General features: G+C 43.0%; 2 protein-coding genes across 2 annotated transcripts; both read left to right on the forward strand.

Moving 5' to 3' along the window:
* Window positions 1–4,935: 4,935 nt before the first annotated feature.
* Window positions 4,936–6,900, forward strand: LOC119162012 (uncharacterized). Its single transcript, XM_037414499.2, has 2 exons — window positions 4,936–4,979; window positions 6,498–6,900. Exons 1-2 carry the CDS (start codon window positions 4,968–4,970, stop codon window positions 6,801–6,803), a joined length of 318 nt encoding a protein of 105 aa, XP_037270396.2. The 5' UTR covers window positions 4,936–4,967; the 3' UTR covers window positions 6,804–6,900.
* Window positions 6,901–19,633: 12,733 nt separating this feature from the next.
* Window positions 19,634–21,535, forward strand: LOC142777352 (uncharacterized). Its single transcript, XM_075881673.1, has 2 exons — window positions 19,634–19,670; window positions 21,133–21,535. Exons 1-2 carry the CDS (start codon window positions 19,659–19,661, stop codon window positions 21,436–21,438), a joined length of 318 nt encoding a protein of 105 aa, XP_075737788.1. The 5' UTR covers window positions 19,634–19,658; the 3' UTR covers window positions 21,439–21,535.
* The last annotated feature ends 1,881 nt before the right edge of the window (window positions 21,536–23,416 follow it).

A 23,416-nucleotide genomic window follows, 5' to 3' on the forward strand; every position in this document is an offset into this window, starting at 1 on the left:
GTGTGACATGCAAATGTGATTGGTCATTCTCTTTTTCTTTTGGTCCTGTTTCCTTTAACTTTACTTTCTGCAGGAGGGTTTCGCAAACAAGTGTGATGATGCTGTTGAGGTATTGGCTGGTGCTATCAGCCCAGGAGTGCTAAGAATGTTCTGCCTTTTGATAGTGGGCATTCAAAATTAGTAGAAAGAGGAATTGATACCACATGTATTCAGGCCACCCTTCAGAAGTCATGTTAGCACAAGGGTGAGGTCAGGCTTAAAAACTAGATTAAAAGACTAAAGGATGCTGGGTATCCCAACAAAATCATCACACGCCTTTGCAGCACCCTCCTGCAGAAAGTAAAGTTAAAGAAGACAGGACCAACAAAAAACAATGACAAAAACCTTTGCATGTTATGCCACATCACGTGTCTCACAATTAAAAAAATAGCCAGCAGATATGATATTAGGGTGTTGTTTTCCACCCCTTGCAAGCTTTCAAAAGTGTGTGTACTAAACAGCAACAGGAATAGTCAATCTTGCCCCATTCGTCACGAGAATAGGTATACTTAATGCCAATTTAACGTTCGTAGATGTATTTTTATCAGGTAAACCAATGATCAGTGCATCACTACACGTTCACTCATCCTTTCCGAGAAGGAGTATTCTTTTCACAGTTAAGATTATTTTGTAGTGCTCACACGTGTCGTCGCGCATGAACACGGTTCTTGTACTCCGTATAAAAGCGCTCGTAGCACATTCATTAAAATCAGTTGACAGTCGGTGGTCTTTCTTGTCCTTTCTGTCTCTTCCTAAAGTTGTCTCGCTGTGACTATCACACAACCACGATGAACCAACTCTCCCAAACTATGCTCTTGTTACGTAACACGTAGACCGAGTTTCGTATGGAAAGAAAGAGCAGTGCTTTTAAAATAAAATTTTTCACATACAACACCTAGACGGCATTCCAGGAAGTTCAGAAGGCAGCCACGTGACCAAATATTTTCCTCTCCTAAATATTCAAGAAGTTCACTATTTTTAATGCAGCCCTAGTTTTTCGAATACATTTGAGATGGTTGCCAAAATGGCTAGGACACTTCGCATAAAGTGACCCACCTGTGTCATTAGCCATAATTACGCATTACCTCTTTTGTTTTTTGTGTGTCCTGACTCAGTTTTGTGTTCGTTTTTAGCTTATTGCGTTTCTTATCATTCTATTGGTTTTTAAGTATTCGCTAAAGTTATATGTGCGAAAACACGTATATGTTTGCATGTACATCATTTCTCATAACCAATTGTTATAGATCCAGGAATACAAAGCTTAAACCACTGTGATTGTATATATTTGAAAACACTATCCATATATATTTTTGTGTGCATCCCCTCTTGGGAACGATTGTGTACATGAAGGCGTATATAGTGAAATTATGGTGATTGTATATATTTGAAAGTATCATAAGTATATATTTGCCTGTATTTCATTCCTATTAACCGATTGTGTACATGAAGGAGTATTAAACTGGAAACCACTGGGATTGTAGATACTTGAAAGAATTATAGGAATATATTAGCGTGTATTTAATTTGTAGTGTCTATGTACTTGAAGCAGTATACTAAACTAAAACCAGTGTAATTGTATGTTGCGAAGAATTGTCAATAAAGTGAAACTGAAAAAATATAATAAACATTTGAGGTGTTGCATGTGTAGTGTACGTATACGTGAACGTATATCTGGTGAAAAAGTTGTGTGGCAGAAGAAAAGTTTATGTTTTATTTGCCTATTAAATAAACGCAATATGCAAGGGCAGCAAGGCTTCATTGTCTGTAACACGCATTATGCATATACTGTGAAGTATATATAGATCCTGCACAAGTTCATACATGATTGTACGCGTTTATATTTTTGCCCACGCGCAATAAATGGAGCTCGACAGGTGGCGCACCATCAATAATCAGGACCACTTTCTTCAAGTAGTGTGTAATCAGTGCATGCTGATATCTATTAGTGCAGTCTAAAAGAATACTGCCACCCCTGCCATGGACACTCAACACCCTTGTGCACCCTTCTCGCACCTCCTCAGAGGGTGCTAAAAAGTGAAGGACATCGAAGGCACCCTTCTTTAAGGGTGTTTTTGTAACACCCTACAGTTTTTTTACGTGTACACCCTATTCTAAGGGTGCATGGTAAAGCACCCTTTTTGGAAGGTGCTGAATTAACACCCTTAGGGTGTCGTCCACGGGACAAGCTCATTTACATCCTTCTGGGTGTAATAATTTTTACTGTGCAGTGCCTTGATCACCGTATAGATGCTTTTTTGATATGTCTTGGCCCTTTTCCCATTCCACAGTACGCGTGCTAGGATTGTTTCAATAACAAAGACAGAACGGGACAGTTCCCCGTGTACGTTTCTCCAAGCCATTTTTGCGTTATGGTGGCTATTCACGTTATGGGGCACGGAACAGCCTACTCTCTTCGTCGTAGTATTTACTGTACCAACAGACAGAGCATGACAGTCGATATTGGGATGAAATCATACATATATACAAAAATTGGTTTTCCCAAAATATTTCAGTGTTAAATCAGCACGAGACTACTTCTGAAATGTGTTTGGGGGCAGAGAATAGGTGAAGTAGGAGACACACTGAAAAGGGCCTGTCAGAAGGGCCATGTACTGTTGTGCACAAAAAAGATTTTATGAATGCCAGGGCACACCAAGTTTCACCTAAGGTCACTTTTTGTAGAATCTATGTTTGTTTACAGCAGCCATTATTGAGTCGGACTGTTAGTTCTTTATAGAGTAGCCAGATTACAAGATGTGTAATTCAGAATGAAGGCCAATTATGCAGTACTGAGCTTGCTGTGAGGTATGTGAGAAACTTTTGTCTAGATAGTCTGAATTGCCATGTCTCAAAGGATTCCCTTCGTCCCAAATCATTAAAAAAGCTTAGCCAGGGCAGTTGCAGAGCAAAGCTTTTAGGTGCTCATTCCTGCGCTGAGCGACATTGCCACCAGTCGCATGACCGCACAAACGAGTGCATGCCACTGAAGTTGGGCAAGCGAAGAAAATATTGGCAGATACCACGTACAGTGGGAAACGACAATATGCGAAGCACGAATGAGGAAGGTTGATGTCAATTTAAAATCAGCAGAACGTTATGAGGCGGGCAAAAATTATGCCGTACCTAGCTTTCACAACATGATTAGCATGTTTGCGCCTGGCATTTGTGTTCGTCGTTCATTGAGGTCACGAAATGCCTAATTTGGTGTATGTGAAGCTAGCTGTACAGCCACGAGTACACTATGAGCGTAGCATGTAGTCATGTATTACATGACAGGTATGTCAAGATTCTCATGTTTGGGCGTGTCACTTACTTTCGTCATTAATTAAGGCCACGTGATACCATATTTTGTATATATGGAGCTAGCAAAATGGCCGCGAGTGCGCTACGGCGGTAAAATCAAGTCATGTTTTAGATGAGACGCATGTCAAGATTGCCATGTTTGGACGGGCCATTTACTTTCGTTTTCCATTCACATCACGTAATACCAAATTTTGTATATGTGAAGCTAGCCAAACGGCCGCGAGTGACACATAAGCGTAGTATCTCGTCATGTTCTTACATGACACGCATGTCATCACTATTATGTTTGCCTCAGTCATATACCTTCGTCATCCAATTACGTCCCGCAATACCAAATTTCAAATATATGACGCTAGCGAAAAGACCGCGAAAACACCATGAGCGTGGCTTGTAGTTATGAGTTACATTACATGGTGTCATAATCTCTACGTGAGGGTCTGTCACTTATGTTTGCCATGCAGTCATGTTATACCATACCAGTTTTGCAATATGTCAGGTGGACGAAACTATCAGAAGACGAGCAAGAACATAACTTATAAATCATGACATACATGTCGTCGTTTTTGTGTTATGACTTGTCATTTATGCTCGTCAGGCAGTTCTTTATGGCATACTAATATTATTGCGATTGAAATTATATGAACACTCTAAGCTGAATTTTCCCAAAGGCGTCGCCGTCATTCACCGTATGCGTATCTATATATATGAAACCCCCCCAAAAAATGATCCAGAAAAAGACTCCGAAGCGCGGAATCAAATGCCTGACCTCTGACTGATGAGCGTGAGGCGTCATCCATTGAGTCACGAAGGCTCAGAAATTATTTTAACGGCAAGCCATTTATATCTACCACTTACCGCATGCGATGGACATCTCGGGAAAATATCGTGTTTTCAACATTACCAGCGAGATGCCGCAATAAGCGCGCGTCGCCATATCGTGACGACACGGTGGCGAGCGCTTCATCTCACACATGTACTTTTCCACTCGGAGGGAAGACACTGACGCGTGCGTTCGCTTATCTCGTGGTAGGGCCAATCCTATGCTTTGGGCTTTCACCGGAACAATTCTGCTGTAGTTACCGGGCGCAAAACGTTCACTGCACTAGTCTCACAGTCTCCGTTTGCGAAAAGGGCGCACTTTTCAGACACAGCAAAGGAACAACTGAGACGCTTATTCACGTTCATATGTACCTGTGAGTATGTTTTGTGCGTCATTTGTGCGTGAAAAACGCGGCACACGCTTCGATCTGCTTGCCATTCTTCGTGTGACGTTCCAGTTTGTTGCTATCGCGTTCATTACTTCGCCTTTGCGACGAAGTTGTGACTTTTTTTTCCATTTTCGCTCGATCGCATTTTGCGTGACGTACACCTTCGTGTGGCCGACTCCACGCTACGACCTGCACTGGATACAAAAGAGGCCACGAAACGTGTTTCTTTTTATATTTATTTTCCTCGCTCCATTTTCAAAACATGTGCAGAATGCAGACCTGCAGGATTGACTTCTTTGCAAAGGCAGCTTGGGTCCTGAAGTGGGCGTGGTTTGGGACTGATACTGTTATATAAAAAGGCCCCATGGTGAGTGCAGAAGCCGTGTCACTGCCTGCAGAGCCATTGCAAGCCCAACCATGAGGTCCCTGGTAAGACTCCAGCGTCTCCGCACTCACTTCGTTCGCTACCAGCGCTTCGTGTGGAATACGTGCACTCAGAAGACTGCTGAGCCCCACGTTGCCTTCGCCCTGGATATTGTCGTCGAACGGCGAACATGCATTCAGTTCGCCGGTCGACTTTCTCGTTCATTTAGTGGTGGTTTGCGCCAATTTCCTTTCCTGGCACTTCGCCTCCCGTGTTTGCTATACTTTGTCTCGACCTAACAGGGATTGCTGTCTTAACTCATGACCTAGAGTTAAGAGAGCTCCCTTGTTCAATTATGCCGCGTTACTCTATATTCGTCTTGCTTTTTTTGCCACTGTTGTGCAAAAACTACAGTAACTTACGTTACAACTAAAATTTCGCCATCTGCCTAAGTTATACCATCATCCTTGAGCCTATAAAATTATATTCAGGAAGTAGCCTTGCAACATAAAACTTCGACTTGATTTGTAGGTAGGTAGTGAACATTTATTAGCGCCATTGTTAGAAGCTTTAGCATAATCATTCATCTTCTCGATTACTTTCTTTTCTTAGTTTTTACTTTTTTATTTTCTTTTCTTAGTTTTTACTTTTTTCTTTTCTTTTCTTAGTTTTCTTGATTACTTTTCTTGTCTTAGCTTTTCTTTAATAAGTGCCGTTTGCCAGTGGTCATTCAACTTTGTGACTGCTTTTCATGTTTTCCTAAAAGTAGATATTGAAGTGTTTTGTGAATCGGAGCCGCGAGTTGGAGTTGCTAAAGTTGCATAAGTAGGAGTTTCTGAAACCTCTCAGTGACTGCAATCTACTTACTTTCAGGAAACAAACGCTACCCATAGGGCGATGCAGTTCAGTTTTATGGAACCTAGGAAGAGCCGACTACTTTTCGATAGTACAAATAATAACCAAGAGGAGACGATTGATGAATAAATGAATAAGGGTGCAATAACGCAACAATCAACTACAGTCCCAGCCACGTCCTTACGAGATCTCTCAAAATTATTCATCGGGATTTTAATTTAGGGAGCACCATATACGTTATCAATAAATAAACAAATTAGACTCGTCATTTATATTCTGGGGTCTAACTCTACTATATCAATGCACCACCGCCGCGCTATCAGTCTTCTGATTATTTCAGTAACTATGCAAAAGTGTTGATTGTCAGTGCCGAGAAGCGTGTGAGCTTTAATATGAGCAAAGAATTCAAATGAATGCTTTGAAGGCTTCAACAACTTCTATAACAGGCAGTGCTGCACACAACCACCTCAAACGCAGTTAAGGTTTATAAGACATGACCACAAACATGGAAATTCTACCAGCCGCACAGAACGCTGCTTGATGAACTTCAGTGCGTGTGCGCTATTATCCTTTACGTCCTTTGTAAAATAACGTTGCGGCTATCTGTGATTTCTGCCTATAGTATCAATGAAAAAATTGTAACTCAAAAATATTTACTCAGTAGCACTGAAAGTTAGTTGCTTGAGTACACGTCATAGCTCTCACTTCTGCTTCAACGCCACTTGCAGATTGCAGTCGTCTTCTTCGCTTTCGTTGCCACCGCCTTCGCTGGATACTTTGGAGGCTACGGTGGTTACGGCGGATATGGCGGATATGGTGGCTACGGTGGATACGGTGGGTACGGTGGCTACGGAGGGTACGGTGGCTACGGTGGATATGGCGGATACGGTGGCTATGGCGGTTACGGCGGATATGGCTACGGCTACCCAGTCGGCCGGGCTTTCGCCTATCACACGCACATCAAACACGGATATGGCGGTTATGGTGGATACGGACTCGGTGGCTTTGGTTACGGACACGGATACTACGGCTGAAAACAAGTTGGGCTGACATGAAGCCTTTCTCACTCTGGGCCAAAAGATTTCTGTTGAAGAATGCTCCTGCGCCAAAAATAAAATCTCAGCCAACATACAGCTTGATTTTGTCTCATTTAGGGGATATAAAAAGAGTGTTGTTGGTGCACTAAGGAAAAAAACAGCGCAAAAAACGAGAGACCAGAGAAAGGAGTACACATACAGAGCGCTGACTTCGAACAAAAACGTTATTCTTTAAACCACGCATATACACCTATGCAATTCACGGTGTCCTACCAACACGGAAGCGGAACAGTCACGTGTTTTTAAAGGAATCGCCGGTGAACAATGGAACCTGAAATGCAAGTACATTATCATATACGTTTCAGAAGCACAACATCATTGCGAGGCATGTTGCAGAGTAATTGTAGTCACTTCGCATTTTTAACCTTCTGCCCATGCATAGTCTTGCTGTTCACCCCAGTCGTAGTGTGGCTGCCGTAGTAGATTGGAATCGAACCCATCTTCGAGGTAAGCAGGGCGTCACCATAACAAACCTCATCAAAGCATGTACGCTGGAGCGCAAGCACCGTTGTTGAAATTGCAGAAAAATGATGGTTACCTTTTTTCATTGTTTTACCACAAACATGATCAATGCTGCTTTTATCATTTATTTTAGGCATGAAACAAGCAAAAAGTGAGCGCTGGCAGCGCAACGGCGTTCGAAGCGGCACATGTGATGTATACCCACGCCACAGTTAGATTCGAAGAGTCCGTGTGATGACGTTAGTGACCACCACGACATTGTGGCAAATGAACTCCCCGAGAACCACGTGCTACTGTCAGGCATAAGCGCATAATTGAAGTGAGTTCGCGCAAGGGCTCTTACTGAAACAGTCAAGCAACAGCTAGCTGTCAGCGTTTTAGCACGAATGGCGGGATCCATTTAACTTATCTCTCTACCGTTTGCTCAAGATCGAGATGTTAGGAGGGTGACATATTCGAACACTCCTGCTGTCTCTGCAATGCGGAAGCCAATATTGAGCCACTATAGCCCTTTGCGACAATGCATAGGCTCGGGTTTTCTCAAGCGGTGAGCCTCAAAGAGGAACACGCGCTAAATAAACACAGCAGCACTTTGGGAAAAACTAATCGTTTCTTAGTGTCTGCCTCAAAAGTGGACAAAAACGGTGAACGACTTTTTTTCTTCACTTCAATTCAGCAATCCATGGCTGTTTATAGGCTGTCCCCAAAAAGAATTAAACAAAAAAAAGACAGTAAAAAAGAAAGAGACCAAACACCAACGTCATATAGAATGTTTGAGATTTTCACTAATATTTGGGCCTTTCAGGATGCAAATGAGTAAACGTGAAGGTTTCCTTATAAGTATCCAAAACTATTCATTTTAGACATCAGTCACAAGCAGTGGATAAGGTAATTCTATGGTATCATCCTTTCGAAGATTCGGAGCACTTCCGGTAATACTTTCTGCTGCTCCATGTGGACCAAGTCTCTTCCATTGGCAGAGTGAGAGTGCTCCCTGAATGTTCCATTGGCAGATCTGGAGCATCTCCATTGCAAGATCTATCCCACGGAGCAACTTTTTCTACTCTGTGAAAATCGGAAACGGCAGTCGCGTTAGTAGCGCATTGACGTCAGAGCTCACGTTTTGCTAGCCTAGCGTGGCAACGCCCAGCGTGCCCACTCAAGCAAGAAGGAAGACGCGTGCATCACGTTGCATTCTGACCCTGTCATTTGCTCCAGAGGGAGCGCGTGTGTTCCATTGGTAGATGCTCTTCTGTTTCCCTCCGCCAGAGTGCAGTGCCCCGGCGCAGAGCTCATGGGTCACTCAAAATCCACCATTGGATGCCGCCATAAAATAGGATGACTTAGTGTTTGAGCACAATTCGTCTCAAGTAACAAATTATTTTATTGCCATGAAGATTGGCCCTTAGGGCAATATAGTGGACCGCCATGGTAGATCAGTGGCTATGGTATTCTGCTGCTGATTCGAAGTTCACGGGCTAAATCAGAGCAACAGTGGTGGCATTTTAGAGGAAGTGACATGCTTGAAGGCCGTGTGCTGGGCGATGTAGGCACACGTTTAAGAACACCGGATGGTCGTACTTTTCAGAGCCCTCCACTTTGGCGTCTTTCATAATGATATCGAGGTTTTGGGACGTAATACTCAAAATTATTATTGTTATATTATTTGGGCGCCGTGCTTGGTATTGGTCATGTGTGGGCTGTAGAGCTTGCGTTGTTGATTGATTGATTGATATGTGGGGTTTAACGTCCCCAAACCACCATATGATTATGAGAGACGCCGTAGTGAAGGGCTCCGGAAATATAGACCACCTGAGAATCTTTAACGTGCACCCAAATCTGAGTACACGGGCCTACATCATTTCCGCCTCCATCGGAAATGCAAACGCCGCAGCCGGGATTCGAAGCCGCGACCTGCGGGTCAGCAGCCGAATACCTTAGCCACTAGACCACCGCGGCGGGGCAGCTTGCGTTGCGTATGAACAGATGCATTGAATGTATGAACAGATGCACGTATGAACAGATGCATTGAATGTGGAATCTGAGTGCACCACGTATTGAAATTAGGCAAGACATTCAGATAATGCTTATGCACCACGTGAGATATATGCAGAACTCCATGCGCTATACTGTATTTTTCGTTAAATTGCTGAGAAACTTTGAATAATACCAACACAGAAAGACAAACTTGTCCTATACAACATGAATTGGCTGTCTAAGAAAGTGCTGAAAAATGTGCTCCTAAAGATTTGGAATATTGCTATTGTTAAAGCTCTCATTTTACTTTTCTTTTACCCACCCAATATGCCAAATGCATAGGCTGAATATTTTGCTTGTAATGATCCACATATTCTAGTCTTTATAGTACTTTTGTAAATTAAATCATTGTGTCGAGCGGTCTAATCATGGCAGCAGCGATGGTCGACAGCGTTCATGACACTGATGAGAGACTAAAAAAATTCAAAGTGAAATGAAGCGGCATGCATTAACAAAAAGTTTTTGTTTTTATTGTCTTTTTCAGTCGTGCTTTTGAAAAAATATTTATGAGCTGAATAATTGCCAATTCGAACCTGTCGATGTCAAGGAAGAGCTGAAATAGTTTTGAGCTTGACACAACAGAAGTTTTATTTTTGTGTGTGTGTGAGTCTTACATGTCTCCTGCGAATGGAGCCTTGAGTGAAAACCTGGTACCAGCGATGTGAGGAAAATGTAGGAAAATATAAGCAGTGACCGCACTATATAGCGACGCGTTCACTTCGTCTTCAAGGTGCTCGTATCACTACTACAAATTCCGGCAGTTCCCGCAGATTGAGGGAGTCTATTCATGCTAAACAGCGAGCCAGAAACTGCCTATGCAGCATTTTGTTTTCACAACCAAGCGTTACGAGATGGGGCGACGTCTTCGTGTGCTTTGTGTGTAGCCATGCGCGTGTCGTGGACTAAGCAGGGCACATCGACTACACTGGCACATAAAGGGTAGTTTAGGTCTGATATAATGTCGGTACTCACGCTAGCGCACAGGCAGGAGCATTTCTGAAACAGAATGCGAACCGCAGAACGATGACGTGCATGTCATAAGTAGCAGTCTGCGCACTTCTGCGGGATCGAGCAACTCTCTACTATAAGTTGCGGAGTCGTAGAGGCACATATGTAATGCCTATTGCATTACATGAAAGCTGATAGACAATAGTGTAACCTCAAAATGACATTCCCCCGACATGGCGCCCGTATAAAGCTATTTTATAAAGCAGCTTCAAGAACTGGTGTCGCTGTGTGGTTGAAGACTTTAGTGCCTCGTTCAAAAGTGATTAGGATGAGCTCGACTTCAGTTCGAACCATAATGTTCATTCTTTGTGTCCATAGCGATGTGTTGTTCCTCTACAATCCCGACTACGCCAGCACCAGATTTTCTATGACACGGTTCTATGACGCTATGGCGTCAAGGTTACCAAAATTGTTCAGAGGCCATTCTGAACGTCCCGGAGTGGGCCTAGCCAGGTAGCGCTGGGTAAACTTGCATGTATTGTGGACCTAATAAAGCTGTTTCAATCCCTCACTGACCATTATTTGGTATTCTAAAACCTGAATTGCTTGCGGCGCGTACCCTCATTCTATGGGCCGTCGTATATGGCTAGGCACCGCACGTGACTGTGGGGAAGAGTTGCGCGACATAGATGGCAGGCATGCCAGGTAACTGCTTTTAGTCGAACTTATAACGCAAGCTTTTTTCCGGATTCTTTCGAGTTACATTTCGACCCTCGTTTTATATTCGAATACCAAAATTTCCTTTTTTTCCCCTGGAATCACTGGAAAGCCCCCCCCCCCCGCGTTACAATCAAGTAACTACGGCATTCTTATAATGTCCTGTTCATCGCACTATCAATACACCCAGTCCTGATTGATTTATACGTGGGGTTTAACGTCCCGAAACCACCATATGATTATGAGAGACGCAATACACCCAGTCCTCCTCTGTTAATTTTGGTATGCAGCAAGTTAACAAGAAGACCGCAAGAGCTTCCAGACATGGACGGCTGCATAGAAGTACACATTAGGGGGGCAAGCCAAATTATTTTTAGTAGGGGGTACAAAGTCTGCCCCCTACTTTTACTCAGTCGTATGTTTAACGCCATGCATTGCGTAAAAAGCACCGATGAAAGCTAGGCAGGTTTTTCTCATCTTGCGTTGCAAGAGCTGTGTACTTCCAAGCATTTCATTGCTCACCAATAAGCCACGGACCAAAGGTAGAGCATTGTGAGTGGCACGTTATTTCTGCATTTGCTGCATTTTAAAGCATGTTGTCGTTTGAACACTACAACGTGAGGAGAGAGGGGCTGAGGTTTTTTTTTTAAACAGCGAAAGCCGTCATCTCTTCACTGTCGCCGAGGTCTAAACAATACTACAGGGTGATTATATTAGCAGCAGCAAGTATACAACCCCTCTGAAACATTCCGTATACCATTACAATAATTCCACAAGTTTCTGTAATGTTCCAAGCGAAATATACAGAAACTATACAGGAAACATGTGAACTCTATATAGATTACGTAAGAAAAAATATGGAATACTTGGAAAGGCATACAGGAAGTCTAAGAAAAAAATACCTAAAAGCACACATTTCCCAGGCAAAGAAAGAAGGCGAAAAGTTTGGTCCGTCTCTAGGTTTAGAAAAAAAAAGCCTCAACGGGTGAGAGCAGGGGTGGCTCAAAACATTATGTTTTTTGAGAACCCACAATAGAAGCTTATAGTAGCTGTATAAATGAGTATGAATATCATTAGCAGGAGAGAAAGTAATGCGTGGACTTCGAAAGCTTTCGATAACAAAATTTGGTATCTTCATGGCAAAAACTCGCCTGTTACACTACCTGGCCTTTGCTGTCCTAATGCGTGGTAAAGAGCCATGCTCATTGCTGAAAAATTTAAGAACACAAAAAAGTTGCGGTATACCCACGCACTGTGGCAATGAATGTCGTGCAAAGCCGTCAGAGAATAGCAAACTACACCAGACTTCTCACTTTCAATTAATCGTTACGAGGCAGATCGATATGTTTGTGGAAGTTTAGTAGTTACGCGCATAATAAATATTTCATATTGTACATACCAATAACTATCACCCCGAGCTGCAGCGAAAGACTAGTTGTAGGCCCGATAAAACAAAATAGAATATATATCGCAGCCTAGAAGGGATGAATAGAAGCAGTTATGACATTTGCGATGAACGAAAATTGTGAATGTTGGTTTATAAAATCAATCGTAGAGAAATAAAAAACCAACAACTAACATTCATCCGAGTCCACAAGAAGAAGGTAGAGGCTACGATCACATGCGTTCAAAAAGTACAGTGGCATGTGAAAGTAACCATGGAGCATCAAGTATCTCTGAAACCCTAAAGAACAGGCCAGATATGTCTATTTAACTACCAAATGCGCACAGTGCGTGCAATTGAGCAAAATGAGAGAAATACGAGTTTTTTGTTGCATAGTACTGAAGCTGTTCTCGTGCGACACTAATTGCACACGCAGACTGAAAAGTCAACAATACATAATTCGCATGGAACTATCAAAGCCTAGAAAATATACTGTAAACTTTAACAAAGGAAACTTTTTTTCAATGTGCCAGGGAAGTTCACGGAGGTAATGATTACCATTGAGAGCCTGTTCCACTTCTTAAGTCCTGTGAACTGAAACATGCGTTTTCACTGTAGCTGCCGCGGGAGTTTGTGGTTATATTGCTCGACTACTGAACCTAAGCTCATCGGATCGAGTATCAGGCGCGGTGGCCGCGCTTCAATGGGGGTTGAAATTGTTTAAGTGTGCGTACATAGGCTTACAAGCACGTACGAAAAAAAGACCGGACAGCCAAAATAATGGAACCTTCTCCTACGGCATCCTTCATAATAAATGCCGACATTTAGGACATAATACTCTTAAACTAAATTATAACTGCACATATACTCGTGGCTTGCAGTGGAAGCCAACCGCATTGACACCAAAAGGGTAGCCTTTGGTACAATACGCAATCCTGGTACTCGCGTTGAAGATGAGATGTCTCTTTTATTGCAACGAACTAACTGTTATGGACGATTAATTGTAAGTACACATCATAATTTGCAGTGCAATCGTGCTTGTAGTGGTTGCTTGCGTATCGTGCTGTTAGCCTGCGTAAACGCTGTTGACCACAATGCTATAAAAAGGCATTGACAACATTGTAATCACTTTTGGCATCGCCCCGATATATCCTTTGTATACAGTAGTTTAGTTAGACAGTTCGACGCACGAATGCGTCTGTTCCTGCATTAACTAGGCATCTCTGCTGCCATATGCTCGAGGAATCGCTAACCATACACAACAGTACTTAGCAACTTATTAAGTGCTACGATATTGTACGCATTAAGGTTGCTAAAATTAGTTTTCATGGTTGATTATTGCTTGCTAATCTCTGAAGGAAGGAATAATAAAGAACAAACGAAGGACAATCAATGAAAGTGCACGGCGTAATGTGTGCCCTCGCACTATTTTGTTTATATACCGAGTGAGCGTTGACCCCTGGTGGGGTTTATAACTTGCGAGAAGTAACGATACTTCTTACAGGATGCGCAAGAGCCGAGAGCAGTGCGCAAGTACCGCCTGCTAACCTGTATGCTCAGATATGCATTATCAGCCTTGTGTGTACGATGATGAGTTTATAAAGCTGGTATTACGATGATCACCATAAGGCTGATCTAGTGGCTTCTCTCTCGTATTACACGCTACCATGTCCTGGAGTCGACGTTTGCACAACATAATCTTAAGAAATGAGAAGAGTTTAAGGTACGTCTACTAGTTAACATTCATCACCATTAGTTATTTCCTTTGTCAGTGTTACAATAGGAGCAATTCACTTTATTTTTAATTTTTTCTTTAAGGTAATCAAATGCAACCACCAACGTTAACCAACTCTATATAGCGTGCACTATTGTTGGGTCTAAGAATCCTGGGATACCATGTCGCTATGCTGGTGCAGCAGGCCAGTGGCCGTGGTGGTGTAGTATGAATGTTTGTGGAGCATTCGACGCGTCGCTATATCTGTGCTGTTGGTTGTTGTTCCAACCACACTTGTGGCGAGCAATCAACGAACAATTTTTTGGGCCTCCCCAAGACTATTGAACATTAGTGTTACCAAAAGAAAGGGATAAGCGGCAGGAGATGGGGATTTAGGCTGGCCCGGTTAAGACGCGCCAATTTGGACACTGATTGGAAAGACTTATACGTGTTTGTAGCGCCCACCTCGTGAAAGGTAAACATTTTGTACACGCTTATTGTTTATTAGAGGCGAAGTTTCTATTAGTCTAACTTTGTCACTGGTCACGCGTAACTGAGAGAAGAGATCAGAAACAAAAGGCACAACAAATGGATGACCATTTCACGTCTCATTTCCTAGATGGCGATACTCTGCCACTACTCTCCGAAGTGCCGTTACTCTCCGATTGGCTGCTGCGTACGCTTTTTTTTGAGTGCGAGCATAACGAGGGCCTCTCTCAGTCTCCTAGTCACCGTACGTGGTGAATCGTTGGTGGGGCATGGATGAAGCAGAGTGGCAGGCGTGTTCCAGGCGCTTGCACTCGGCTTTCTTAGCTCGCGTCTCGTCAGTGTTAGCCACGCACCGTCTGCATTCTCGCACGCGATCAGACACATGGAGGCATGCACAAATGGACGGACACACGGATTGATGGAAAGATCATAACCATTTACTCTGTGGATATGCTGTGCTTTTTGGGTGCACGATGTACAACCAGAAAAGGACAAATTATGTCTACGCTAGCTTGCGTTACGTTTGCAGGTAGAGCATCGAAACTGTGGGAGGACTGAACCCAGGCTTGGCTCCGACTAACACATGAGACTTAACGTAAGACTCATGATGACACTATCGCATCAAGTGATAGAATGTAGCCGAGTGGATTGCGACTTAAAAAAAACTTGTGCACAGTTAAACGTTATTGAACCAGTTGTAAAATAACTATTCATCTTGGTTGACTTGAACTCTTTCATTTCCTCGAGGGTTAAATACATAGCGACCAAATACAAGATAATTGGCGATGTCTCCGTAACCAATTTCCGGAAATATGTTCACGTCACTTGAAGTGTCAGTTCCCGGTCGTAGCGTTAAGGGGTCCGTGCTTCCACACATTTCCACCTTTTCGGTGTAGCGAAGGTGCTGAAGCCCCATAAGATCCGAATAATAGGTTGGTATAAGGGCTGCTTACTAAAAAAAAGGTGGTATCCTACACAAAAAATTGCTTCAAATCTTGAGGAAACAAGCGTGGGCTGGTATACGCGCCCCGATGGCTCCGCACAGACTGCACCAGCATGGCCGCCTCTGCAGGCGCTGCTGTGCATGACGTCACGTGAAAACCATGTATACCTTAAGATATACAAAATTCAACTGTTGCTTAAGCTTACCGATATGTTCACCGAAGGAAAAGAATGATGAAGTGAGGAAAATTTTTAATTGTGCCAAATACAATGCTAGCAGGTCCTTTTTTCGCATGATGACCTTGGTACTATCAACTATACGATGACGGAAAATTGTGCTCGTGGGCGTGAAGAGATAAGATAAATTAACCATGCAGTAATGAGAAGTAGCTTTACGTGAAATAGTCAGTTTATTAACATAAAAAAAGATGGATCATCATAAGATGGTAAGGGTCTGGCAAGACGCTAAAGTATCTCCTTGAACCCTGTGAATGACACTTAGTCTTTTGAATTGGCTTAGTTTTCTTTATGTGTTTTATTTGTTTTTTTTTGCTTCTTGGTAGAGTGTTCATATAGAGGCGGCGCTCAAAAATGGTGACCTATCTGGTGATATAGGGGGTCTCTAAATCATTTGCGGCATGGCTTTTTTTTACTGGTCGGTCTGTTTCGCCCACGTGACTATTTAGGTGATTTCACCAAAATATCACAAGTGCCTTGGCAATTGCTTTAATCGAAAATTCGTTTAAAGTCGAGACAAGCCGGGGCAGGGAGAAAAATACGAACTGTGGTTGAAGACATGCTCTAGAGATCGCCCCAATAGCAGTTTTCTGAAAAGTCTCTCATGTGAACATTCTTTCCTCCGTGGAGCAAACCAACGTCGCCAAAAAACTCGCTCCGTGTCATATTCATCATTATCGAGGTTTTCGTGTGCTCAGAGGTGTTTGCATTTTCTTTCGCATCGATTTTCTACGCACACAAACATGTGGAGGTCTTTCGATTGTAAAGAGATTTGTACTTCTTGTTTTGTTAACGTTCGTTGCTTTGAGATAGCATGACAGTGCTGTGATGCCCCGTGTTGAGACTCCTTATTCGCGACAATTACCGTTGGCAAACGACTGCATCCCGAGCTTCCGCTTTGTACGAAATAGCACCTATTACATGCTGCCTATGTAAGCAAACCATGTTGAAGTGTTTCCTGGTGAAATGGTACAAAAATGCTACTATGCCGTTTGTTTGCATGCCTGTCATTTAAGATGCCAACAAGCTATATTCGCAGACATGTTATTGCGTCGGTGATGCAAGACATTCTAGCATGTTCCATTAGTTTGGTCTGGAAAATGAGTGCGAATGCAAGATGCACTGTATTGCTGAGCTCTCAACTTTATAAGCAAACTGGCCTGTGCCTTGATCACCGTGTAGATGCTTTTTGATATGTCTTGGCCCTTTTCCCATTCCACAGTACGCGTGCGAGGATTGTTTCAATAACGAAAACAGAACAGGATAGTTCCCCGTGTACGTTTCTCCGAGCCATTTTTGCGTTATGGTGGCCATTCACGTTATGGGGCCCGGAACAGCCTACTCTTTTTGTCGTAGTAATTACTGTATGAATAGGCAGAGCATGACAGTCAATTTTGGGATGAAATCATACATATATACAAAAATTGGTTTTCCCAAAATATTTCAGTGTTATGTCAGCACCAGACTACTTCTGAAATGTGTTTAGGGGCAGAAAATAGGTGAACTAGAAGACACACTGAAAAGTGCCTGTCAGAAGGCCCATGTACTATTGTGCACAAAAAAGATTTTGGGATTGCCAGGGCACACCAAGTTTCACCTAATGTCACTTCTTGTAGAATGTATGTTTTTCACAACAGCCATTATTGAGTCGGACTGTTAGTTCTTTATAGAGTAGCCAGATTACAAGGTGTGAAATTTAGAATGAACGCCACTTATGCAGTACTGAGCTTGCTGTAAAGTATGTGAGAAAATTTTGTCGAGATAGTCTGAATTGCCATGTCTCAAAGGACCACTTCGTGCCGAATCATTAAAGAAGCTTAGCCAGGGCAGTTTCAGAGCACAGCTTTTAGGTGCTCATTCCTGTGCTGAGCGATATCGCCACCAGTCGCATGACCGCACAAACGAGTGCATGCCACTGAAGTTGGGCAAGCGAAGAAAATATTGGCAGATACCACGTACAGTGGGAAACGACAATATGCGAAGCACGAATGAGGAAGGTTGATGTCAATTTAAAATCAGCAGAACGTTATGAGGCGGGCAAAAGTTATGCCGTACCTAGCTTCCACAACATGATTAGCATGTTTGCGCCAGGCATTTGTGTTCGTCGTTCATTAAGGTCACGTAATGCCTGATTTGGTGTTAATGAAGCTAGCTGAACAGCCACGAGTACACTATGAGCGTAGCATGTAGTCATGTTTTACGTGACAGGCATGTCAAGATTCTCATGTTTGGGCGTGTCACTTACTTTCGTCGTTTATTCAGGCCACGTGATACCATATTTTGTATATATGGAGCTAGCAAAATGGCCGCGAGTGCGCTACGGCGGTAGAATGTAGTCATGTTTTGGATGAACGCATGTCAAGATTGCCATGTTTGGACGAGCCATTTACTTCCGTTTTTCATTCACATCACGTAATACCGAATTTTGTATATGTGAAGCTAGCCAAATGGCCGTGACCGCAACATAAACGTAGTATCTCGTCATGCTCTTACATGACACGCATGTCATGACTATTATGTTTGCATCACTCATACACCTTCGTCATCCATTCACGTCCCGCAATACCAAATTTCATATATATCACGCTAGCGAAATGACCGCGAGAACACCATGAGCGTGGCTTGTAGTCATGAGTTACATTACATGGTGTCATAATCTCTACGGGAGGGTCTATCACTTATGTTTACCATGCAGTCATGTTATACCATACCAGTTTTGCAATATGTCAGGTGGACGAAACTATCAGAAGAAGAGCAAGAACATAACTTATAAATCATGACATACATGTCGTCGTTTTTGTGTTATTACCTGTCATTTATGCTCGTCAGGCAGTTTTTTATGGCATACCAATTTTTATTGCAATTGCAATTATATGAACACTCTAAGCTGAATTTTCCCAAAGGCGTCGCCGTCATTCACCGTATGCGTATCTATATATATGAAACGCAAGAAAGAAAAATAATCCAGAAAAAGACTCCGAAGCGCGGAATCGAACATTTGACCTCTGAATGATGAGCGTGGGGCGTCATCCAGTGAGCCACGAAGGCTCAGGAATTATTTTAACGGCAGGCCATTTATATCTACCACTTACCGCTGGCGATGGACATCTCGGGAGAAATATCATGTGTTCAGCATTACCAGCGAGATGCCGCAATAAGCGCGCGTCGCCATATCGTGACGACACGGTGGCGAGCGCTTCATCTCACACATGTACTTTTCCACTCGGAGGGAAGACACTCACGCGTGCGTTCGCTTATCTCGTGGTAGGGCCAATCCTATGCTTTGGGCTTTCACCGGAACAATTCTGCTGTAGTTACCGGGCGCAAATTGTTCACTGCACTAGTCTCACAGTCTCCGTTTGCGAAAAGGGCGCACTTTTCAGACGCAGCAAAGGAACAACTGAGACGCTTATTCACGTTCATATGTACCTGTGAGTAGGTTTTGTGCGTCATTTGTGCGTGAAAAACGCGGCACACGCTTCGATCTGCTTGCCATTCTTCGTGTGACGTTCCAGTTTGTTGCTATCGCGTTCATTACTTCGCCTTTGCGACGAAGTTGTGACTTTTTTTTCCATTTTCGCTCGATCGCATTTTGCGTGACGTACACCTTCGTGTGGCCGACTCCACGCTACGACCTGCACTGGATACAAAAGAGGTCACGAAACGTGTTTCTTTTTATATTTATTTTCCTCGCTCCATTTTCAAAACATGTGCAGAATGCAGACCTGCAGGATTGACTTCTTTGCAAAGGCAGCTTGGGTCCTAAGTGGGCGGGGTTAAGGACTGATAATGTTATATAAAAAGGCCCCATGGTGAGTGCAGAAGCCGTGTCACTGCCTGCAGAGCCATTGAAAGCCCAACCATGAGGTCCCTGGTAAGACTCCAGCGTCTCCGCACTCACTTCGTTCGCTACCAGCGCTTCGTGTGGAATACGTGCACTCTGAAGACCGCTGAGCTCCACGTCGCCTCCGCCCTGGATACTGTCGTCAAACGGCGAACATGCATTCAGTTCGCCGGTCGACTTTCTCGTTCATTTAGTGGTGGTTTGCGCCAATTTCCTTTCCTGGCACTTCGCCTCCCGTGTTTGCTATACATTGTCTCGACCTAACAGGGATTGCTTTCTTAACTCATGACCTAGAGTTAAGAGAGCTCTCTTGTTCAATTATGCTGCGTTACTCTATAATCGTCTTGCTTTTTTGCCACTGTTGTGCAAAAACTACAGTAACTTACGTTACAACTAAAATTTCGCCATCTGCCTAAGTTATACCATCATCCTTGAGCCTATAAAACTATATTCAGGAAGTAGCCTTGCAACATAAAACTTCGACTTGATTTGTAGGTAGGTAGTGAACATTTATTAGCGCCATTGTATAGAAGCATTAGCATAATCATTCATCTTCTTGATTAGTTTCTTTTCTTAGTTTTTACTTTTTTTCTTTTCTCAGTTTTCTTGATTACTTTTCTTGTCTTAGCTTTTCTTTAGTAAGTGCCATTTGCCAGTGGTCATTCAACTGTGTGACTGCCTCTCATGTTTTCCTAAAAGTAGATATTGAAGTGTTTTGTGAATCGGAACCACGAGTTGGAGTTGCTAAAGTTGCATAAGTAGGAGTTGCTGAAACCTCTCAGTGACTGCAATCTACTTACTTTCAGGAAACAAACGCTATTCGTAGGGCCATGCAGTTCAGTTTATGGCACATAGGAAGAGCCGACTACTTTTAGATAGTACAAATAATAACCAAGAAGAGACTATTGATGGATAAATGAATAAGGGTGCAATAACACAGCAATCAACTACAGTCTCAGACACGTCCTCACGAGATCTCTCAAAATTATTCAGCGGGATTTTAATTTAGGGAGCACCATATACGTTATCAATAAATAAACAAATTAGAATAATCATTCATATTCCGGGTCTAAGTCTACAATATCAATGTGTTACCGTACAGGCACGCCACTCTGTGGGACTTCTGATTTATTTTAGTAAATATGAAAAAGTGTTGATTGTTAGTGCCGAGAAGCGTGTGCCCCAAAGGCTTCGGCAAGTTGTATAGCAGGCATACTTGCACAGACTCACCTTACACGCAGTTAAGGTTTATAAGAAATGACCACAAACATGGAAATTCTAGCAGCCGCACAGAACGCTGCTTGATGAACTTCAGTGCGTGTGCGCTATTATCCTTTACGTCCTTTGTAAAATAACGTTGCGGCTGTCTGTGATTCCTGCCTATAGTATAAATGAAAAAATTGTAACTCGAAAATATTCACTCAGTAGCAGTGAAAGTTAGTTGTTTGAGTATCCGCCATAGCTCTCACTTCTGCTTCAACGCCTTTTGCAGATTGCAGTCGTCTTCTTCGCTTTCGTTGCCACCGCCTTCGCTGGATACTTTGGAGGCTACGGTGGTTACGGCGGATATGGCGGATATGGTGGCTACGGTGGATACGGTGGGTACGGTGGCTACGGAGGGTACGGTGGCTACGGTGGATATGGCGGATACGGTGGCTATGGCGGTTATGGCGGATATGGCTACGGCTACCCAGTCGGCCGGGCTTTCGCCTATCACACGCACATCAAACACGGATATGGCGGTTATGGTGGATACGGACTCGGTGGCTTTGGTTACGGACACGGATACTACGGCTGAAAACAAGTTGGGCTGACATGAAGCCTTTCTCACTCTGGGCCAAAAGATTTCTTTTGAAGAATGCTCCTGCGCCAAAAATAAAGTCTCAGCCAACATACATCTTGATTTTGTCTCATTTAGGGGATATAAAAAGAGTGTTGTTGGTGCACTAAAGAAAAAAACAGCGCGAAAAACGAGAGACCAGAGAAAGGAGTACACATACAGAGCGCTGTCTTACAACAAAAACGTTATTCTTCAAACCACGCATATACACCTATGCAATTCACCGTGTCGTACCAACACGCCACAGACCTCGTCAGGTGCATTACGATTATACTACAAAAATTTTCTGCAGATATCATGACCACGGCCACGGTTTTTAGCATTCACACCAATCAAGTTGATCGTGTGAAGCCAGCCAAGACATAATTAGCAAGAATACGGGTGCTTTAAGTTAATAACTGTGTTAGAACAATGTACCCAGATGCGAATGTTTCTGTAAAAAGACTCTTTTACTACTAGTATTTCGATAGAGACGATATACAAGTGCAGTTTCAGGTGTCACCCTGTGGCGTAACCTGTGCTCCAGGTCATTCCTGGATCGATAACATTGAGTTACTCACTTCAAGCAAAGCTAGTTATGTTCGCAGACAAAAAGCCTTGATGCATTCGCACAAACGCGACTGCCAAGAATGAGCATTTGCATAAAGCATGTTTCATAACGTCGTCTATGAAATCCCACACTAACTACGTAAAAGGCTGTTGTTTCAATGTTACTCTCTCTGCAGCGCTACTGCGTGATCATAATTGTTGGGTTTCAACGACCCGAAACAAGAATATGGTTACAAGGGACGCTGCAGTGCAGGGCTTCAGAAGTTCAGATCCCCTGGAGTTCTGGAAACGTGCACGTCAATCAATTAGAGCGAGCAGGTCTCAAACACTCAGGCTTCTTCGAAAAAGCTTCTGTGGCGTGGATTTGATTCCGTGTCCTGCGGCTCGCAGTTCAGCAACATAACCACGAGACCACATCGTGATTCATCACGACCGATGGTGATTTTATGACTAACAAATTCTGCGCATCGACCGATCATTGTTTCTACAAAAGAGCAAAAAATATGAGCCAATTCTAGTAATACGAGGCCTGCAAATCTAACAACAGTTTTTTTCAGCCTAGAGAAGATGGACATCAGTATGAGAGGCCGACAAGGTATGCGGTATAGGGGCGAGGATTGTTCGGTTTTCGTATGCCACGGCTACATTATACAAGGCAATGCATGGGTAAAGTACTGTAATGTTTCACAAAAAATGTTTAACATTGGACAATTATAAATCATAATTGAGACAAAGCAGTATAAAAAACCTACAAGCACAAACTTTTTATACTAGTAGGAGGCTGGAAGGTAGACAATATGTGCCTTTAGACCTTCAGCTTTCTCGGCGAGTCTTAATCACTTTATATCCCTCAGTTTACATTACATATTACAGCACTCGAGTAAAATGCGGTAACGTACGGTATTGCCCAAAAGTATGTAAGACACAAAAGAAGGCTTGAAAAAGAATGAAATTGTAATTGCTACAGAATTACAGAAGGAAAGCGCAGAATCTTTTTAATAGTCAGCATTTTCAACATAGTGTGTGGAAAGCCAACTAAATAACTTGTTAGAATTGCAAAAGTAAGCATTAAGTTCATTCGCCCGTTGAAACTTGGCAACCTAGGTTCCAATCGGGGCAATGCATGCACATTATCTAGCAGCCAATTTATCGCCAGATTTCAGTGTATAAGCACACTAGACGAAAAGACACTAGCACTACTATCTTTTGTTTTCAATCTTCCTCATTAAAACAAGCATGTTTGCTAGTGTTTGCTCGAACTGTACTGAGAGCTAATACTTTTGTCTATATGTGATATCGCAGACTTTTACGACTGCAACAAAAGTTGTGAAAGCATTTTTGCAGTACCACGAGAAAAGATGCTAGTTTTTGCATGAGTAAAAGGCAC

The sequence above is a fragment of the Rhipicephalus microplus genome, chromosome X, assembly GCF_043290135.1.
Source record: "Rhipicephalus microplus isolate Deutch F79 chromosome X, USDA_Rmic, whole genome shotgun sequence".
Taxonomy (NCBI): domain Eukaryota; kingdom Metazoa; phylum Arthropoda; class Arachnida; order Ixodida; family Ixodidae; genus Rhipicephalus; species Rhipicephalus microplus.